General features: G+C 38.2%; 1 protein-coding gene across 1 annotated transcript; it reads left to right on the forward strand.

Annotated features, from left to right (window-relative positions):
* Positions 1–475: 475 nt before the first annotated feature.
* On the forward strand, positions 476–21,990 carry scro (scarecrow). Its single transcript, XM_069038374.1, has 6 exons — positions 476–1,013; positions 5,484–5,689; positions 10,402–10,562; positions 10,751–10,846; positions 19,586–19,672; positions 21,358–21,990. The coding sequence occupies exons 1-6, from the start codon at positions 754–756 to the stop codon at positions 21,616–21,618; spliced, it is 1,071 nt and encodes a 356-aa protein (XP_068894475.1). The 5' UTR covers positions 476–753; the 3' UTR covers positions 21,619–21,990.
* The last annotated feature ends 540 nt before the right edge of the window (positions 21,991–22,530 follow it).

The raw sequence follows: 22,530 nt of genomic DNA on the forward strand, positions 1-22,530 counted from the left end.
ATCGCCGTTATCTTTACGGACTCCATAAAAGCGGGTCCGGTTATTTTTTGCAGTTTTAGCTTTTACATCCGTCCGAGTCGAGTAGATCTCCGTCCTCGACCTCTTCCAGCATCGGTTTCCGTGGAAGTCTTGGAGCGCGTGAATCAAAACGGCGAGAAAAAGTGTGCTCCAACCCAAATCAATATGCCCAATAAAACGATATAAATATACAATGTCGGAGTGGAGAGCGGCCCCTCTCTGGCCCCTTCGGCCGCGGCACCGCCCCCACCCGTCCCAACGCCCCGACGCCGTAAGGTTGGCAATCGTGCGAAAATCTCCGGCGAAAGAACGTTACAACGCCGACCCGTAAGAGGGTGATTCCCTGGTGAAAACAAGCGAAGGTGCGGCCTCGCGCGATTGGCCGCGAGACCTCCGGCCCCGCCCACCTTCCGCTTCGAGTACCCAGAATGCAGCGGGGCCCGACAGAAGTGCCATGTACACTTTGAGGACACTCTAAGAGTACGCTTAGGCAAGTTAAGCGCACTTCGCCGTTAAAGAGTCTTACATCAAGAGTGCTCTAAAGAGTGCTATAGCGCTCGATCGCTGATTTATTTATATAGTTAGTCAGTTTGTTTATTGAATTCGGATATCGGATCGACCGGAAGTCAAGAACGCGTCGGCCTCTTGTACTTCTTCCGGTGCATAATCGAGCGCGACCGATGACGGGCGGGAGTGCGGTTCGGGGGTGAGTGCCGCTCCGTGGTCCTGGAGTCCATGTCTGCAGGTGGCAGCTACGGGGAAGGGCCCGTGGTGTCGGACCGGGGCGACCTCCACGGGTTGTTGCCCGAGCTCAATGGGGTCGAGCTGGCTATGAGCTTGAGCCCCAAGCATCATCATCAAGGAGGACCCCAAGTCTTGAGCCATCTGCAGCAGTTGCACCATTCGACACCTTTCAGCGTCACGGACATACTCAGTCCCATCGAAGAGTCCTACAGGAAGTTGGAGTTGGCGGCCAATCCCCCGTCGCCCTACAGGTACGAACGTGCAAACTGACCGACGTTTCGGTTCAAGCATCTTCGGTGTGAGACGCGCTTTTCCCATATCTCTGTTTACCGGATTTTCACAAATTAAATATATGTACCTACCTACAGGGTGTTTGTTTCGACAGATATGTACATCGACAAAATTCCGTGAGTACAAATTAAATTGAAGAATAAATGTCAAATTCAACCCACATACCTACTTAATTATTTTTTATTTTTAAATTTTATAAATCACCCTGTGTATCTACCTACCGTTATTAAATGCGGAAATGAATTTGTTATCACATTTTTAAATAGGTATTTTATATTACTAAGGTATAGTTAGTTACTGATTATTTCATCTGTTAAAAAAAACAGATTTATTGTTTTTTTTTTCACTTTTTTATCGGCAAAGATTTTTTTATTCGGTTAAAATGATTATTGAAATTTTCTGTTAGAAGGAAATACCTATTACTGTGTGTGTCGGGTAGATATTTAAAAGTTATTGTGAAAAAACCAAACCCTAAATGGCTAAAACCCCAAAATAAAAACAAATAAAATACATCTACCAAAAAGGACAAATTTTTTAGACATTCTTTAGATTCCGATGCGACGGAAAAATATTGAAAATTTGAGATACCTACAGTGATTAATATTAAATATACGTTACCTACCTAACAGATGAGTTAAAATATACTCGTAAAAAAAAATGAGAAGTCAAAATTAATTATTAATTATTATTTTTTAATTAATTTCTAAATTTTTATGGCATTTTTTAATATTTGCTTTTAAGAAATTACCTGAGAAAAAAAAAATTAATTAATAAATAACTTTTTAAAAAGAGAAAATATAAAACCATTCTACAGGGTGTAACAAAAATAAGTGCATTTATTTTAACTGGTAATAGTACTCATCAATTACAACAACTTTTCTAAATAAAGTTTCTTGGAATTTGCAAAATTGAATTGCCATTTGTCCCCCCTTTATTTTGACGTGCCGTTCACGTTGATTGCAATTTTATAAATCTGAAAACTTTTTTAAACGGGAATCGTAAAAACTGAATGTTTTTATTCCCTTCGTATTGCATTTGATAAATAAAAATGGTTTCACTTTCGTTTGTTTTTTTTATTACTGCTGTTTGTTTTGTTTCTTTATTATAAACAAATCTTTAGTAAATTTAGATTAATTTTTAAAACCCGTCAGAATTTGTTTTCGAAAAAAAAATATTTAGAAAAGTTGTAGTAGATGAGTCTTATTACGAGTTAAAATAAATGCAGTTTTTTCTGTTACACCCTGTATATTTTTATGAAGATAAAGGAAATAAAAGATATAATTTTTTCGGTAACTGATCAGCAAACCTAATAAGTAATAACATAAAAAACAAAAACTGTTACCGACGGTAACCTTATACATGTTATGCACATACCTATCTACTGTCTGAAACTATTATGAAGGATTAATACTAACATCTAGCATCTAGCTAGCCATGCTTACCTGTATTGAAGTCAGGCGGCTAGATGTGAAATATTAAAAATCACTCGGTACTATTAATATGTAAGTAGGTATGTAATTCAATTGTTTTATGGATCTTTTTTTTATTATTTAATAGATTTTTTAAAGATACATACCTATCATTTTTTATTTCCCGAAATTTACCCAAATTTGCATATTTTTTTTTTAATAAGACAATTTGGAACTTTCTGCAAAAAAAATCTTAAGTAGGTAAGCACCTATCTTACCATTTGAATAAGTAATAAAAGTTGATTGTGATTCCAACGAGACCAATATCGCGGGTTCAATTGAAAAGTTCATCAAGTAGCCTTTGAATTTTTCACGACATCGTGAAGTATGTCTTAGAAGATCAACGAAAAAACTTAGGTTAGGACCACGTTAAGAAGTGACATTTTTGGCTAAATTTATTTTACATGTAATGTGACTGCCAGGTTATCAAAAAGGTTTATAATTTGAGCAGGACATGTCTCTGGCTACATGTTTGGTAACATTGAATACCTACAAAACCTCTTAATTTGACGAAATTCGCAGCGATGTCTAAAATACAAAATTTTAGGTTAGATTGCGAGATAGAAAAAGCGAATATTGTTTACTTGTGAAAGCAGTTGATTTATTATAATTCTCTACAGAAAACGAAACTCAACTTAAAAAAAAACACGTTACATTCGCAAAACATAACTGGCATCTGTCAAAGAAGGCATCATTCCTTTTTTGCTCTATCTTCTTTCATCAAAAAGTCAAAGCCAACTTGATGAACTTTTCATTTGAACACCCGTTACCTACAGGTAGCTAAATAAAACCATTATTTTTCAAAATAATTAGGCACATTAAAGAATATGTTACGAGTACTTAGTAAGTTTTCTCTGTTACGATCTCAATTTCTTCGTAATTTAACATATTTTGACTGTTTCATTTTTTTTTTAAATTCCTGTTGTTTTTTAATACCTAGTTAACATTGACAGTTTACATGTTTTTTGTAGTTACCTTACTCCCTCCTTATTCGTTTTTTTATTGTGTAACATATAAATATAAAATAACAGTGAGAACTGGTCCAGAAATAACCGATAAAACAAAGCGTGTCCGGAAAGAAAACAGCCAAAATTATGACAGCAAATAGGTACATATTTTTTTAGAAAACTTTATATATGTTTTATATTTTGTATGCTTTTTTGACAATGTATAGTATAGCGTGCAGGACTAATAACAACACAAGTTTCGTCTTCAATCTTTTTTTTTACAAGTTTAACATTTATATTTTAATAAGTCAACAATTATAATTACCATTCTCGTTACTTTAAGGTCATCAGTCAGCGGAAATTTAAAAATATTATTCTGATTATTCTTTTACAAACAATCTACCGCTCAGAATTAAAAAAAAATGAAATAATGAGTGTCATTGCCGCAAACTGTCACTTAGTTAGTTAAACAAACATGATAAAAAGTATGTTTAACAAGGTGAAGAATTTACTACATATCTTAGAATCTTTTCCATTCAATTTTAAAAGTAATTTGTTCTTTTAATTATTATTTTCTCGTTTCTTCCTGTTTCTACCAGGTGCCTTTAAAAAGTGTGACTATTCTTGATAAGTTGATAATTCTTTTGAAATGTAACTTTGACAAATTTGACGTTTAAATCACGCCAATGGCGTACACAAATCATTTTGACATTTATTGTTCATTAATTTGCTACAATAATAAACATTTGTAAATAGAAAAGTTCAATGTTATTTGCAGCTAGGTGGATATCATTACCAACAGTTTCTCTAATCACTTACTTTTATCCGTTTGCTAAATATACTTACTCTTATACTTAATTCATTATAAATAAGCATTTTAGGCGGCTATGGAAAGCTGATTTTAGTATGGCAACCCTGGTTAAAGACCCGCATCTAGTGTTTGTTGTTAATTAATTTGTACTGTCAGTGCAATTTATCAACAATCAACAAATTCTGAGCAAAAGCGTATCATTTTAAGGTTAGAAGCGGGGGACAGTCGCTCAGGCTCGTGTCGTTACTGTCATTTGTCAACGGCTAGTAACTTTTCTGGTGAGAAAGCGATAGGTGCAGTCACACTTCCATTGCCTCCTAGATGCACAAGGAGTATACAGTAATGTCAACAAGAAATGAATTCCTAGGATTAGAACTTTTAGGGAAATTACGTTTTTCAAGTTGCATGTAGGTAACTAGAATTTTCAAAAGTAATTTTGAATGCCTAAGGTTGGTTAATATCAACTGAGAAATTCTTTGCGCAAGTCCAACTAAATACGCCGCCGGAAACCAAAATTGATTGTGAAACGAAAAAACCTCTATCAGTTAGTCAGAAATTTGCAATTTGCAACTGTTACAAGGAATTCGCTGCCTTACATTTTTCACATGGTTAGGATATCTTTTGTTTGTCAGCAGAAACCACATAGCCTCCAACCTAACCAAATTTTTGGCAACCTAGTAACGAATATCCCTAAATCCTAGGAAATAATTTGTTCAAAGCGCGGACGCGTATGTCTATTGTCAAACAGAATGACCAACTTTTACAATGCCAACATGAAAAAACCTCACAACTATTTAGTCACTTAAAAAAAATGAATTATTCAATATTATATTAAATTATCAAGCATTTCTATAACTTTCAATTTTTCAAGAAAAACTTTTCACGTTACTTACACCAAATCATCAACAAAGAGTATCATCAGTTTTTTAATTAATATTTTGACAGTACGTATTTTTTTCCTATTTAAGTGTTAAATTTATTTTAATGTACAATTCTGTAGCGTTGGAATTCTTTGTAGAAGAATAAATTATTATATCTTGACTCGTTGTACACCTTAACAATAGAAATCATGTAATTTTCTAATCCACATACGAATTCATTTGTCTCTCATTCTGAAGATAATTGGTGAACAAGAAACGACAACGCATTTGAATCTGAACAATGGGCAATTTAATTCTAACAGAAAGCACTCACCTTTCACAGATCCACCTCCAGCGGCAGCAGCATCAACTCCCCCGGCGCCGGCGGCGCAACTTCAGGCAGCGGCGGCTGCAGCATGAACGGCAGCTACCCCGTGATGGGCCAATTCGGAGGCGGCCAGTACTGTCCCGTCTCCGAAAATCTGGGCCTCACGCCCCACTACTCCTCCGGATGGTACCAAAGCTCGGCGGCGGACCCCCGATTCGCAAGTGAGTACCGTCCGTGTCATTCAAGTGGTATCGCCTGGTATTTCTGAAGCGGCGTCATTACAATTTCTGAATTTGCGTCGTAAGTGATATGGGGTAATCGATCCCGCCACTCAAACCCCGGAATGTCTAATGGTGGTGAAATGTGGGGCTTTGGTAACGCGATCTGGGTCGTGCCGTGCCAGAATGCGGGGGTATTAGCGCCCTTGCGGTGCGTAACCCGAGCCGAGATGTGTGCGTGAATGTGTAACTTCTTCGGTTTTATTGACCAATTAAGATGTTGACCCGGAGGCGGTGGAAACGCAGCGTAGGAACGGATTTACCGGGATTGGGTTCCAGCGGGACCCGTATTTCCTCCGGCGGATCCCGCCGCGTCGACATCAATCATCTTCCGCTTCCTGTTTGCATACCGATATCCGTGTAATGTTGTTCATGATCGTGTTACGGCATATTAGAGGGATGTCGAGCAAGGGGCGGCGAAATCTCACTTCTCAAGGTTAAGGGGTTCGGCGCAGTTTCGAGAACAAACCGATTGTGAGGTTAGAATTGTGCACTCGCGTCAAAATCTGAAGTGATGCCAAATTAGTGTTGTCAAAATCCCACGTCAGTTTGACAGTCGGACAATGTCATCATCCGACATAACCTCGAAAAAAATCGAAAACGCATCATCTGCCGTCTTGTGTGCCACCGCCAGCCCATATTTATCCAAGGCAGTCCCTCTTCCCTCTTCTATTTATGAAATGGACACAGGGGCATTTCCAGAATAAATATTTATTCAAGGCACGCACATTCTTTGTAAAATCGATCCGGAGGGGTGTGCAAATAGCGTCGAATTCGACGCACCTCGCCGCCCGCGATTGATACTTTCACACGCTCTTTAATTGAACAAATCCAGTTTCTCCTCCCGACCGGACCGTAATTAACACAGCCGAGGCCCCGTTCGGGCCCGTCCCGCGCCCCCTCGACAGCTACTGTATTGTCATTGGATTTGAAGTGCTCTGTCAACACGCCGAGCTTAGTGTATTTGCTGGGCTGTCAGTTAGTTACTGCTATCCTAATAGCACATCCATGCATATATACACTATTTGCCATGGCATGGATGGTGTAAGTGTATACCTACGTACGTGTACGTTTGTGTATTTTCAACAGCCCACTCTGATGCGAGTTATTGCTTCCAGAGGCACTGTTTGCCTACACGTCTTGTGAAATGTGCACACAGTGATGGCGAGCGACGGTTCTTCCTCGCAGGAGAGACCTGCAGGTTCGATCTCTGCCAGAAAGAAATTGCGCAAGTTGAACCATCTCGCAGAGAAAATTAGAAATCTTTTAAAAACTGATCTTGTTTTGTCGTCTTGAAGAAAAGTCGACATTTTTTGACACCGAGTGGATAAATCTTCGAGTTCTTTAATGGTTGGAAACCGCCATTTGTCATTCTGGTCTGAATAGAACAGAAATGCAATAGTTTTTCCCAGATAATTAGTTTCCAGTCTCTTGCATGGCCATATCAGAGTCGAAATCTTTGAGATTCTGAATGACTCAACTTTCTCAAAAAGGAAGAAATAAAAGCACGTAGGAATTGAACACCTACTTTTTTTCGTTTGTCAAAAATATCAAAGACTTCTGTCTGGCGTGTGAATTGTGGCTTTGAGTTACTGTACCTACTCTCTTTCACCCTCTTGAAGAGGCTTCTCACACAAGTGAAACGTCGATTTTTTGCTTTCTTCACTTCTCCTTTTGGATCAAAATCACGCCAATCAAAATCAAAATCACACACATCAAACATTTCTCCTCCTGCAACATCAAAGATATTTTATCAAGAAAATTGCCTTCCTCCTACAAAGTGTCTCTAAAAGAATGTATATCAAGAGTTCTGTGGAATTTGAATATACATATTATATTTCATTTTTGCCGCTCTGTAGCATATTGTGGTACTATTGGGGACACGGAAAACTGGGCAGATGTGTCATTCAGTTGTCAAAATTTCTAAACCATACCTTAGCTACTCATAACCAAGCTTAAGTTAATTTGACAGTTTTTTTGAAAATATCAATCATAATGACAGTAAAGGTGCATTTACATTGACACTTTTTCAAATGACAATAGCAGACTGCCCAGGATTCCATGTCCCTCATTGTACTAAATAGAAAAACAGAGGTTATGTAAGTCCATTAATGACAGGTTTTTAATAAAGGTTTTTGTAATTTGTAAATATGTATTTATTTTAAATCGAATCTTTTCATTTACCAAATAAAATTTTTTCTTCATTTGTCAGAATCGAATGTTCTGTCAATACTTTTGTCGCGGTCCAATTTTAACATTTTTCTTAAATTTTTTCTAAAATAAAAAAAATAAAAACCCTACTTATAATTTGTTTCAAAATCAAAAATCCACCAACACTGCATTCTACCTCGAAAATACAACCGACAACGTCGCCAACTTTTGTTTTTTAGTGTGTCTGCAAGTGTCAGAAAAAAGTGAGGTTATGAAAAAAAACTGTTGGACAGTCGTTTTGGTCGTAGTTCATCATGTTTTTTTATTCTAATTTTATTATTTCACTCAAAAGCTACCACCTTTTTGGGCATAATAATTACTTTGTGTTACGTAAATAAACTCAACAGTTCAATGCCAAATTTTGGCGGGAGGTTGAGCCAACCCAAACAAAATGAAACTTATTCTAGGGATTTCTTTTTTCTACCAACATAATTCAACATGTGGTGGATTTTTGATTTTGAAACATATTATAATGTCTTTGTGGTTAGTAGAGAATAATCACTTATTCGGTATTATGGCTGAGGCTTAGGCATATTATATTTCATTTTTGCCGCTCTGTAGCATATTGTGGTAATAAATAGAAAAACAGAGGTTCATTAATGACAGGTTTTTAATAAAGGTTTTTGTAATTTGTAAGGAGAAAATAAATATGTACTTTTTTTAAATCGAATCTTTTCCTTTACCAAATAAAAATTTTTCTAACCTCATTTTTGTCATTTGTCAGAATCGAATGTTCTGTCAATACTTTTGTCGCGGTCTAATTTTAACATTTTTCTTAAATTCTTCTAAAATAAAAATAAAAAAATAAAAATCCTAATTAGATTCTACCTTGGCACTTTTTCAAAAATGTTCAACATTGCTTTTGCTTTGTGTCTTATTTATGAAGGCGAAGATTTTATTTATGTTTTTTTCCTCTTGTTTTATTCCATCAAAGACAAAGTTATTATTATTAAATTATTAATGTCTGTTGATTCAACTAGGTTATCTCTAAAAGAAAAACTTGAAATTTGATTTATTATTATTATTTATTTAAAACGGTAATTTTGTTCAATGTCATATTTTGTCATTTTTCAGAATTCAATCTTCTGTCATTTTTTTCCCGGAAAATAACTTTTCCAATCTAAAATAAAAGCAGAAATAGAAGAAAGACGATGGTTTTATTTGTGCCTTTCTTTCTTCCCTCCCAACCAAACTGTCTCAACAGATAATATCTAAATAAAAGTCGGTGAAATTAGAAGACAACTTTAGTTAATTTCCTAATTTTATTCAGTTTTTCCTTGTTTTAAAAAATAGAATCTTTAAAATTTTACAAAGGAAATAATTCCTTTGTGTCTTCTTGAATATTACTCATTTCTTACTTACTTTCTCAAAAAATCGTTCTTTCGGTTAATCGTCACAGCTTCTTTCTTATTTTTAACAAGAATGATGGTATTTTATTTTTAAGAAATGTATTCTCATCTGTCTAGCTTAAGTACACGTCCTAAAAACATTATCCAATTAATCACAAGAAAAAAATTCCTCATATAAAGCGCACATTATTTTTTTCATTGTCCTCTCCTTCCAACAAAGACAATTAACTTTGTCGCCTCTCGTTTCTTTATTTAAAAACCTTCCCCTTCACGTTCATTGAAAGAAATATATTTCTCATGATCTCCGATATTTTTTATTTAATGAATCGACTCAACCAGGCAGCAACAATGGTTCTTATTACTTTTGAGCAAATACCTGAGGGAATATCACTTGGTGAGGTCTGAGTTCCAGGGGTTGCGGTTGGGGAGGGTGCGATTTTAATCCCGTGATGCTCCATCAATCAAAATTTGCAGAAGAGTAAATAATGTCCCGAAAGTCTTCCTCCACTTCAAACAGATCGTTGCAAAGTGATATTAGTTAAAGAGAATTTTAAAAACTAGGTCTTTATTTAGATACATTCTTCCAATAAATTGCAATTACAAGAACGTGATGCTAAAAATGCGGGACAAAATTAATTGTTCTATTTTATCAAAACTGCGCTAAGAAAGATTTTTTCTAAGAACAGGAAAGCATTTGAGCAACATCAAGAATCAAAAGGAAAAGTGTGTTTGGTGATTATTGAGAAATAAAATTTTGTACATTTTCCTGATCTTTTGCTTCAGTATTGGAAGCAATTTATACCGAAACAGGAACATTTTGTAAACGCTTTAAACTAAAAAGCTCTTTGGAAGGTGGAAGCTGCATTCTTTTTATGAAGATTTATAAAACAATATTTTGAGGTTATGTACGAAAATGTTGTGATATTTTGCTACAAGAATGGATACAATTTAGTTGGAAAAAATCGTTCGGAGGCATCTTTAGAACGGATCCAAGTTGCCAAAAGTGAATTTTGCCCAAACCGAAAAAATTTAATTGTGACATTTTTTTTGTGAATAATTTTTCTTTGTCCCAATGTCCGAATTTTTGTTTTGCAGTATCCCGCCTGATGGGCAGTTCTGCGGCGTCGGCGAACATGGGTCACGGTCTGAACACGGGCATGCCTGGTCTGGGGGCATGCGCCATGCCCGACTCCAAGCCCATGCAGTTCCCCTTGGCTCAGCGGCGGAAGAGGCGGGTCCTCTTCACGCAAGCACAGGTAGGCCAAGTTGTCGTGCGGCGTCCCCACCCCTCGCCCGCCTCTAGTGGCCTATCAAACTATAGATTCCATCGGGAGTTAAAATATTATATTGCCGTCGGTGGGTCGCGACAATGGGAAAAATTCCCGACGCGGAAACGTCCGATTCCGGTGTCGCCTCCAGTTTCTCAACGGCGACGATGTTGCAGGTCTACGAGCTGGAGAGGAGGTTCAAGCAGCAGAAGTATCTGTCAGCCCCTGAGCGCGAGCATCTGGCCTCCCTCATCCACCTCACACCCACCCAGGTGAGTCCCCACGTACCTATGTGCAGAGTGTGCCAAGTTAAGAGCGCGAATCTGGAACGAATTGTCCTGAGAAGGTGGAGTTGTTGCGATTAGGACACCTCATCGGTGTTCTGTGAGGCTCAAATCTGGGGTTGCTACTGGCTATCATTTTTTTAAACCGTTAGAAATTTTTTTTAAACCACTTTGTTGTCGATGATTTGGAGTGAGCAACGCCGTGTCCTGCTTTTGAAATCTCAGGGCTTTTATTTAGGTATTTCGGGATAACTCTTCTTAGTTCCAAATGCTCTGGTTTAATCTATTTTTATCATTTTAAATCTACAGTCCTAAACTACTAAACCCAGTGTACTACATTTCTAAAGCCGTCAAGTTTTTTAGTTGTTTGCCTCAAGGCAAATTATTTTTCAAATTCGGTGTACCACAGGGATCAAGTTTAGAACCGCTACTGTGTGGTGGTTTTGTTGTTTTAGGGATGGTCGAATGTGTTTTATCTGTATAAAGAGCAACTGAAGAAAACTGAAGTTGTTTAAACTAATCAAGCGCTAATAAGAGTTTGCTTTTATTCTCTTGGTAATAATTTTCTGAAAGCTACGGCAAAAGTACTTTTGGAAATTTTATGATTTAGGTTTTGGTTACTTAATGAAAGAAAAAATCAAATAACAAATAAATAACACAGGTTTATTGGAAAATTAAGACATAAAGAGATTGGGTCTACTGTGGTTCAACGTTCAAAAGTAAGTACTTTAACATTTACTTCTACCAGCTACAGAAAGAATCAAAGACTTTTTGCCTCCATTTTGATTCTTTAATAGACATATTAACGAACGCGACGCCATCATCTGATGCGATGTCATTATTATAGTCATTAATTCACGGAACATTTTACGAACATTTTTAGGTTGGTAAAGCTTGTTTGCGGAATTATCTTGTCATGTATATGTCAGTTTAAAACACAAAATGTGTCAGGAACAGGAAGTGTCCAGTGGAAAAATTTCAACGTATTTTTAGCAATTTTACATATTTCAGGGGGCGTGTACAAGATTATCTTCCATATTCGTGTTTTATGACAGAATTTGGATAAAACAAAAGGCGACTAGATCAAATTTTTCACCTTTAAAATTAAGACACTACCAACCGCCACAAAAATTCCTAAATTGACTAAAGCAAAAATGTTTGTTTAAAAACGGCATAAAAAAGCAAATTACAAAAAATAGTATAAAAAACTCCTTTCATAAGACCTTGAAGCACTCATTCTTTAAAATAACTCGTGGGTACGCCACTCGTTTTTAAAACTTGAATTCGTGCTTTAAGGCTGGTCTTATGAAACTTGTTTTTTAATACTTATACTATTTAAAAAAATAAAAAGGTGACAATTCAGTGATCAGGCTGGCAAATCTGGTAAATGTAGGACGTCCCAGTTCAGTTGTATCAATTTTGTCTAAAAGTAAAAGATCTGGCCAATCAGCTGATCAGAAAGCTTCTTCAAGATTGTCAAAATGAAATTGAGAATGAAATGTTTGTTTTGACTGTGCTCGATTATAAAATTTTCTCTCTGAAGTATACTTAACGTCAAGGATAGTAACAAAATAAATCTAGATTATGTTTTGATTTTAAACACTTTGAAAGCGAAATGTAGCAATTAGGAAATGGTGTCGTTTTAAATTCTGTAAAGCAAACGTTCAAATAAAGGTGATAATCTGAAAACACACAATAAAAGTACCTAAACAATGGCAACCAAAATAAAGTAATCTGTTTCGTGGTTAGAATCAGAAGAAAATTAACAATAACTTTAGATTTCCGAGTCGGATTCTGTTAAAGATACAAAGAGTTCCAAAATGGTTGTGGTAGCGTAGTAGGTTTTGACAATTCGAGTCTTTTGAATTTTGACGCATATTAAAAAAGTGGTACCAACTATCAAGAACCGTCAAAATCACAGGTATAAGAGAGGTTAGGTTTATCAACCAAACAATATTAACAAAATCAGTTTGTAATGGTTTTAAACCAATTACAACTCTTTGGAATAATAAAGTGTTTTGACTAGTTTTCCTTTTCGTTGGGTAAACCTGAGGCATCATTTCACTTTCTTGTGAATTTTTTAATACTTATTGACAACAGATAATGAATGACAGAAATGATTTTTGACACTTACCAGCGGCTTGGATGTTGTTTGATGTAGTGTAGTGCGGGACCTTATCGTCGAAAGGTGGCAAACTATTTTTTCCGATCCAAGCACCCTACAATTCCACAATAATTTTGGAACACTTTGTATGATTAATTATGGATGGAACATCCCTTGTGGTATAAGAATCACAAATCATAGTTGACCAATCATCTTTTATGAATTATTCAGAAACAATTGTCACAAATCAGGTACATACATATTCTCTGGCACAGTTTCGTAAAATTCAAATTTAAATATGAATAATTCGAAAAATTATGGATGCCAACCAGTAATGTGAAAAGAACTAATGAACTAACCAACCTAACAACCACGATTTGTTTTTGACAGTTCATATGTTTTTTTAAATGACTTCCTATCCTGGGATCATCACTAACCGTCCAGTCTCTAGTGTAAATATTACTAAATTGCATACCTAGTGTAAGTTGTGTTTTAAGGACAAATCTGTCAAAACGTCAAATATCAAAAACGTCAATTGAGATCGCATATGGGGATGAAATCGGAAGAATTTTTATGTAAAACACCAATTTAAAGCATATAAATGCAATTGCAATAACTGTCAAACATACCGGGTGTTCCATTTAAATTTATCCTCAAAGTTGACGTTGAAGAGTCGATTGTGAACACGCTACTCGCCCGTTTGCAGAGTAAAAACACAAACAACGCAAAAAGTGAGGTTAGCTTTAAAGAGCTGATTCGTAATCTGTAATCCGTGGTGCGTTCATAATCGGCTCTTCAACGCCTACTTTGAGGTGAAATTTAAAAAAATCATCTGGGGTCTTTCTTTTGGGCAGCTGCTACCGATAACTTACTCATTGTGTTGTACAGTTGTGTTACAGTTGGTTGCAAAAAAAAACGGGAACTGTCAGAATAAAATTGACACATTTTTATAATTTTTTCATAGTGTGAAACCTTCTTACGAGAGATAGGTTAGAATTATGGTTAAAATTCAATGACATTTTTAAAAATTATTTGACAAGTATTGTCAAGCAGACAATTAATTGACAAATGGACAAATCCAAATTTACATTAGGAAAATTTTCATTTCCCGTTTTTTTTGCAACCAACTACCCATCTTGATTTATAAATATTTTATAAGTTTTATAATAATTATTATTTTCATTTAAAATTTTTAAGTGGATTTCGTGTTTTTGCTCGACTCTTCCAGTGGTACAGAGAGCACCGTCGAGAATAAGTTCTGCAGCACAATAAATTTTGCAAATGGCTTTTTCGGCGGAAAAAAGAAAAAGCAAATGGAAAAATGAATCGACTTTTGTTCGCCTATAATTTTTTTACAACTACCACCATTTCTTTTATTTAGACCAGTTTTTGCCAACAGCACATACCTACTACAACTAAACGAACAACTTTCAAATGATCTTTTGTTTTCTACTTGAATTTCAGTTGAAATCTGTTCAAATCGCTGCGACGAAGTACGGCAGAATTTTCCCAAAAGCCTAGAATCCCCTTCAACTTGTAGAAAGTGGCTCTATTTTTGCGACGGCAACAAACAGAATAAACAAACCTTCACCGCCACCGGGGGGCGGCTTGGCACTCGGCCCACCTCCCGCACTAATTTAATCACGGATCCGGCGTAATTAAATTGCAATTAATCGTTGACGCGCATGCCCCCGACTCCGAATTTTTCGGTGCAATGGCGACAGCTGGTTTCCACAATGCGCTCTCGAAAGTCTGGTCGATGAAAACCACCCCATCGTCTGCGGTAATTCGGTTTGCTAGTAACTGGCTGTTTAGAAATAGCCCCGGGGGTGATTGTAACGCAATCATGTATGTATATAGAGCGACGTCCCCAATTTGCTACACGCACATAAAACACCGGCCGGGGGAGCTACCCCGACGCGCAAGAAGTGTCATGGTTGCCAACTGATGCAGCGAATTTATCTGGAATCTGCTATCTGGTACGTTGCGCGGCCGCAAATGGGGGACGTTCAAAACGAAATTTTGTTTTGTGGGGCCGCTCGGTGTAAACGGAAAAAGTAAATGCGAGAGCGGCCGACCCTCGTCGCCCATGAAAGAATAAATTCTTTTCCAATTACGGGATCATACGTGAGGTTTCGGGAGCGGAGCACTTGTCGGTTCGGCGGTGAATGCGCCCATCGGGGCGGATGCACATCGCACCCACATCAACCCTCAATTACCCGCGCTAACGACGAGCGATCTCAACAGGGACGGTTCCTTGTCGAGATTCTTATAATTAAATTGGGGACGGTTTTTATTGCGATTAGGTTGGATGGGGCGTGCCGGAGGAATATTTTTTATCGGGAATCGGTTCACACGGGCCAGGTGATGGGGCGCAGGGCGTAATGTGTTGACAGTTCGAGCGACGTAATCCCGGATTAATAAGAGGCGTGCCCCTGTTTGTCCGGATCGCGGCGCTATTAAACCCGGATTATGGTAATTAACCACCGTTTAAGAAATAATAACAGTTATGAGGCCGAATGGATAAGCCGCTAGAGCGAGGGGTTTGCAAATTAATCGTTTGACACGTGGAGGGAGCAGACGAGGTAAAATCGAACACAAACATGTCAAAAATTTCATTTTTATAACTTCGACCGGGCCCCGATTGGCTGTCAAAGTGGCAAACTAATGACAGCATGGAGGTGGCAAACTTCAAAACGTCAAATGAGGTCTTGTAAATACGAAATCCAGATAAATTGAAAACATAATTGTCAAACAAACCAAAATGGGTGAGTGTACCTACTTGATGCAGACAAAAATCGATGCTGCCAACCATATAAACCCGAAAGTACTAAAAGGTAAATCGGTCAAACTTCCGTTCGTTTAGTCGACGGATAATAATGAATAGCATAATAATATACACCTGGCTATTTTGTCAATTTGACTATTCTAAACTAGAATCCGGGCTCAGATTTTTGCTCCTCGTTCCGGTGATTTTTTTATTAATTTTTTTGTCAACGGCAAGGTGGATTGTTCGGAAAACGACATCGTCTCATATTCCGGTTCCGAAAACTTCAACGAAGCCGAATTTTGGCTTGAAAATCATTCAATGTGACTAAAAAAGTCCAAGAAATCTACTGCTGCAAACCGCATTGAGCTACCATTTTTCGTTCCGGAACTAGAAAGCTCTGATTTGAAGAAACGTTTTATCGGAACCGAATATCGGGTTGCTACGAATAAACCAAAAGAGTAACGTCTAATCTGACGGCAGAAATGTATTCAGAAGGGTCCAATTACTTAAAAACCGAAGTTTCAGGTCAATCTGAAGACTTTTTTAAAAATCGAAATTTTTTTTAAGGGTTTCAGTCGTGAAATTTATGAAATTTCTAAGGTCGTCCCATTCAGTTGAAATCTGGCTATTTTGTCAATTTGACTATTCTAAACAAGAATCCGGGCTCAAATTTTTGCTCCTCGTCCCGGTGATTTTTTTATTAATTTTTTTGTCAACGGCAAAGTGGATTCTTCGGAAAACGACATCATCTCATATTCCGGTTCGTAAAACTTCAACGAAGCCGAATTTTGGCTTGAAAATTATTCAATGCGACCAAAAAAGTCCAAGAAATCGACTGCTGTAAACCGCATTGACCTATCAGTTTTCGTTCCGGAACTAGAAAGCTCTGATTTGAAGAAACGTTTTATCGGAACCGGATATCCCGTTGCTACGAATAAACCAAAAGAGTAACCTCCAATCTGACGGCAGAAATGAATTCAGAAGGGTCCAATTACTTAAAAACTAAAGTTTCAGGTCAATCTGAAGACTTTTTTAAAAAACGAAATTTTTTTAAGGGTTTCAGTCGTGAAATTTATGAAATTTCTAAGGTCGTCCAATTCAGTTTAAATCTGGCTATTTTGTCAATTTGACTATTCTAAACAAGAATCCGGGATCAGATTTTTGCTCCTCGTTCCGGTGATTTTTTTATTAATTTTTCTGTCAACGGCAAGGTGGATTCTTCGGAAAACGACATCGTCTCATATTCCGGTTCGTAAAACTCCAACGAAGCCGAATTTTGGCTTGAAAATCATTCAATGTGACCAGAAAAGTCCAAGAAATCGACTGCTGCAAATCGCATTGACCTACCATTTTTCGTTCCGGAACTAGAATATAATGATAAAATGAATAATAATGAACTCAATTACATATAACGAACTGTAAAGTATGTCCAAAGCTCATCCAGTACCTATAGACCTGAATTGCCGTTAGGTTGGCACTAGTGATAAAGTTACTAATCACGAAAACAGGTAGGTATTTCAATTTTTTATTTATGGTAGTATGAGTATGTAATTTAAAACAAATGAAAATCTCAAATTTTGACAAGTCCTTTACGTCATTTGTGACGAATTATCTAATGCTGAATCGTGTTGTTTTTCATTTTTATAAATAAGAATTGCACAAAATTCTGCTCCATATCTAATTATTAATAACTTGTTGGGTTGATAATGTAAAACACTTCTCCGTGCAAACAAATTATCATCAAAGGTCTGATAACCTCCATTGCATACTGTGACACAAATGACATTTCTGTTACTAGGACACTCTAGATGTGAGTACACTTTCAGCAAAAATCCAATCATGCATTAAATTAACTGCACAGTTAGGTACTAAAGTTTGGCCAACATTGAATTTAGCTGTTCAGGATGGATGAGACGTAAAAATGTTCTCAATTGCCATATTTTATGTTCGTTGCCACATTTTGTAGGTATTCACAAAATTATGTCGTAACCTGATTCGCAAGGTTTGCGTCTCGTGAATTTTGAGGTTAGAAACGGTATTCAAAAGAAGAACGTTTATTTTAAAGATACAAATCCAAGGTAAAGTATTAATAACTAAAGGAATTGTTGAAAATGATTTCCTTGCTGCCACGAAACCACTCTTCAAGTGATTGTAAACGTGATTTACCTACCTAAAAGAATCCCTCCTAACACCAAGACATAAATTCATCAAAAACTGTCACTCGAGCAGGATTTTTTTGTATTTTTAAAATTTTGTCGCTAAAAGAAGTCATTTTCGGTGTTCCAAATACGACTGATCAGGTCCAATCCAAACGAAAATTTGCTCGTACTAATAGTACTATAGGGGTGGTAAGGAAAGTAAAGCCTCATTAATGCGTCTCACGCCCTGAAGCTTTCTCTTTTTACAATACAGAAAGATCATACCGATGACTATAAAAGGTTATGACTATTTTTGATAGGTTGGTGATACTTTTGGCAAAGCTGATGTCTAAATCAAGACACAAAAATCATTTGACATTTGTTGATTAATTTTCTAAAATAAGCGCGGTCAATCTTTCAAGTTCACAGTTGGCAGTATTTTTATTGAATAAAAATGGACCTAAGTTTGTGTCGTGAGGACCGCCACACAATTAATTTCTTACAAATGAAATTAACATCACGATATTTCACTGGTTATTTCCTGTCCCTTAGAATTAATTTCATAAACATCCTTAATTTATCACATTAATAGTTCCATCAATAAAACTCAACGATCTATTTATTAACTGTCAAAACTTTTAATAGATCTGTATTGCACCATCTGTTAGAGTGAGACATAAAGCAGTACATCACATAAATTAGTACATGACGCTTTGTCCTTTACGAGACTAAGCTGACATCAGATGATGTAATATCCAAATATTTTTCTACCTGATTTGGAAATTATACTCCAAGTTTTGATTTTCCACAGATTAGAACGTGTATTAAAAATATTTTTCATAAAATCAAATTGACTTGTAGCATTTTTAACTGACGATTCCATCAAAGACGTGACTTTGACAGTTCATATCTTGGAAAGTACAATATCAAAATCTGACAGTTACAATATTTTTAACATTTACTAAGTTCTTTGTAAAGGATTTAATTTTTTAGTGTACCTAAGACTGTTGCCAAATGCGCTTCGAATTTGACGTCACAATAAACCTAATTTACTACGCAAAATTTTTTCAACACTGCTAAAAATTTCATCGTAGAGAGTTCCATCGTACGTCGCATGAATTTTTGTTTTGTTTGCTGATACTCTTGAAGGGAATATTTCTTTTTTCAGTGAAAGTTTTTCATTATATTATTTAGACTCGTCTCCATCTTGTACAAGAACGCACAAAGTTAGCAAATCGGCTTTGTGAAAGTCACAGCTTCTGAAATCTACACGTCGATAAATTAATTTCTGGCAACAAAATCGTCTCTACTAAACTCAATTGAAAGAAACAAGCTGGGCGTTCCTCCATTTCTCCATTTACAATTCACTCCTTGCACCCTCGGGGAGATGGTCACCAGGAACCAAAACAACAAAATATCGCGTGTCCACCTGCAAAGACCTAAAACCTCTCCGACGCGCTCCTCCTCTCTCAAAAAGAATAAGATATGAGGCCCGTGAAAGGTCCGGGAGCGCGGCACACATGTTCGCGTCTTGCACGAGTGGCCATCAGCGTTCACAAGGAGTAATTAATGTCTAAACACTCGCGACGGACTCCCAGCTTCCTAATCAAGAACTCTTCACGTTGTTGACACACTCTGCTGGCTACTGGTTTAAAATGCGGAGAAAGCGCTGTTCGCCGTGTTTGATTAGCGATTTTATAATTGTGTTGTTGCAGGTGAAAATCTGGTTCCAGAACCACCGGTACAAGTGCAAAAGACAAGCCAAAGAGAAGGCGATGGCCGAACAAAACCAACACAACCAGGTAAGCGCTGGATTAATCCTATCACAACAAAAATGGGACGTTCACCCTTCGACGGGTCTCAAAGCGCAGACCAAATGGGATTTTGGGATTTGGGTGATTTTACCTGGAGGAAAAAAATTATCTCAGTTCTACTTGTATTGTTTTTGTTTCTTCCCGTATCAGACACGATCTTGTTGTTCTTGGCTTGTCAGTCGTCACTGTGAACTTGGAATTGTTTGCGGTTCTGAATCGCCTTGCGGAAGCCCCGCACGTTACGAAATTTCCGGAATAATGGCTGTCAATCCGTCGTGTTTATCCGCTGATTGTCCGCATTTGAACGTGACTTAATAAGACAACCTGAAATGAGGCTTTCGAATGGCTTTATTTACTTTACGATGGTATTTACCGAGAGAGGTAGGAACTGTCCGTGTAGGTGACGTGGCCCGTATTTGCCCAACAGTTGCTCCGGCTCGGACGTCTCCTCCGGCATTCCGGACTTTCTCGCCTGATTGCGGCCTTGTTTGTTCTCCACCTGGGGCTCGTCGACGCCGTTAATCGCGACCGTCAACCACGACGACGACGTCTTGGGACAACATGGCCGCCGCTGCATCAATATTGATCGAGCGCACCTGTCCGGCATCTCCGGTGCTCCGGCTACCGTTCGTCCCGGAGTTCCCATTCGAATATTTTATTTTCGGAAAAACAAACAAAAAGGTAGTCGTGTTTGCCGTGGATACGCAACTTTCCTTTCGAGACGTTAATGAGTGCCGTGGAAGGTAAACATTTCATTAATGATGAGCCGGATGAATGGAAGAAGGTCGACCGTGTCCACCGTTAATTGCGCAAATAGCGCAAAAAATCTACTCGAATTCGTCGATAATTGGAAGCATTAAGACAAATCTGAAAAAACCTTCACAATTTCTATTTTAATGAAATCAGTACAAATGATTTCGAAATAAAAGTATGCATGTCAAAGATCAAAAATGGTTTTGGTTCGAGGACGGTTCCTATGTGAATGAGTCACCGTGACCGTGCCGCTACAAAAGAAAATTGTTATCGTGAGATGCGGTCACCGTAAGGCTCGAGTCCCAGCCCTGAGAATGAAAGGTAAGCCCCGGGGGCAAACCCCGAAACAATCCGAGCGAAATGCTGTTGGTAAATTGGTCGAATTTCCGGGGCCACGCTCCATCAGCCGGCCATAATTCGCGTATGACAGGCTCCAATAAAACAAACATCAACTTCCGTCGGAAGCTGACGAATGAAGAGACGTTAATATCTGATTGAATTAACGATGATTGAGTGATCTGTCGCGAGCTGGATCACGCCATCTTGCAGTGTATTTTTTGTGGTATTTTTTCCGACCTCTCCATCACGAATCGCGACGTCCGAATCAATTTGTTGTTGTTGGTAATGAGCTGACAATGGAAACAAATTGACGAGGACGCGTCCATCAATCAATAAAACACACACGGAATTGGGCAAAAACGGGAGAGGTGACCCTGTGCGTACAGTTCAGGAGTGACGGGTTTCGAGCGAAGGGCGAGGGTCGTGACGTGGCCACTTGAAACGAGCGTGTTTTCAAGAGGTCTGCAGGCCGTCGCTCGTTTTATCGACGAGGCTTCGCGCGGGGGGCGCCACGGCCCAAAACACAAAATTACCGAATCATCACGATCTCTTCCGTTATCGTTGTTGTTGTTGTTTTGCAGTCGTCGAGCTCTCCTCGCAGAGTGGCCGTCCCGGTCCTGGTGAAGGACGGCAAGCCGTGCTCCGCGGGCTCCGGGGGCACCCAGACCTCGGCGTCGGCCACCTCGTCGGACACCTCCCGCACGCAGCAGTCCCCCGTCTGCCAGCCCCAGCAGCAGGCCCAGTGCATGGGCAACGGCAGCCTCGCCATGGCCTACCGGCAACAAGGCAACTACCAGCAGCAATGTGGGACTTACTTGCCCCTGCAGACGAGGGCGTGGTAGTGACACTGTGATTGTACTTAATCATGATAGTCGAATTTTCCTCGTCCCGTTCCTGTAAAGAGTGTGGTGTATCATGCAGGGTGTCTCGTCCCTTGCCCCAGTTGTCGCAATAATCGCCAGTGCAATGGACAGTTGGCAGACCTGACGCAACTTGCATAAACCGTAGACTGTACATTAGGTGTACACTTATTGTTATTGACTGTACAAATAAATGCCCGTTTAATGTAAATATTAGGTAATATTTATAAATGTAGTGATGTAAAAAAGCCACTCTTGTGTACAGATTCTTTAGGGATATAATGGAATATGCACCGTCATGTCATGTAACTGTGTTTTTAAAATCCTTCAATAAAAATGTAAAATCATTAGGAATTTGACGTTTTAATTACCGCTTGACGTAAGCCAGTGGCGTGCCGTTTAACCTCACTCTCGCACAAAAATTCGACGAGAACAACTGGTCCTCTCATATCTGACACGAGGTGAGAATCTCGATACAAAAGAGTCTCTGTGCGCCTCGTTAAAGCTTGACGATTTAATAACTGGACGACACAAGCCAGTGGCGTACCGTCCCACTAATCGCGTCCATTTATTAAGACGTTCTTCGTCCATTTAACACTGTAGCACCCTCAATTTGTGACTCTCGACGGCAGAACAATGGCGGTAGTAAAGCGACATTGTACATTCCGCCGTAATAGCGCCACCTCTTCTCCGAGACGCTTTCATTGAGCAGTGGTACCACCCATGGTACGGCAACCACCCACGAAGGAGCGTGACTGGTAAAAATTCGTTCATTAAAATGCAGTCGGTCACAGTACAAGTCTCATGTTTGCTTGGCCGACTGTTGGATGTTTAACTGGCGATGACAATGGATGTCAGCGCGGTTGACAGGTCTTAAGGGTGTGTTTACACGAC

Source organism: Tenebrio molitor, chromosome 2 (assembly GCF_963966145.1).
Source record: "Tenebrio molitor chromosome 2, icTenMoli1.1, whole genome shotgun sequence".
Taxonomy (NCBI): Eukaryota; Metazoa; Arthropoda; class Insecta; order Coleoptera; family Tenebrionidae; genus Tenebrio; species Tenebrio molitor.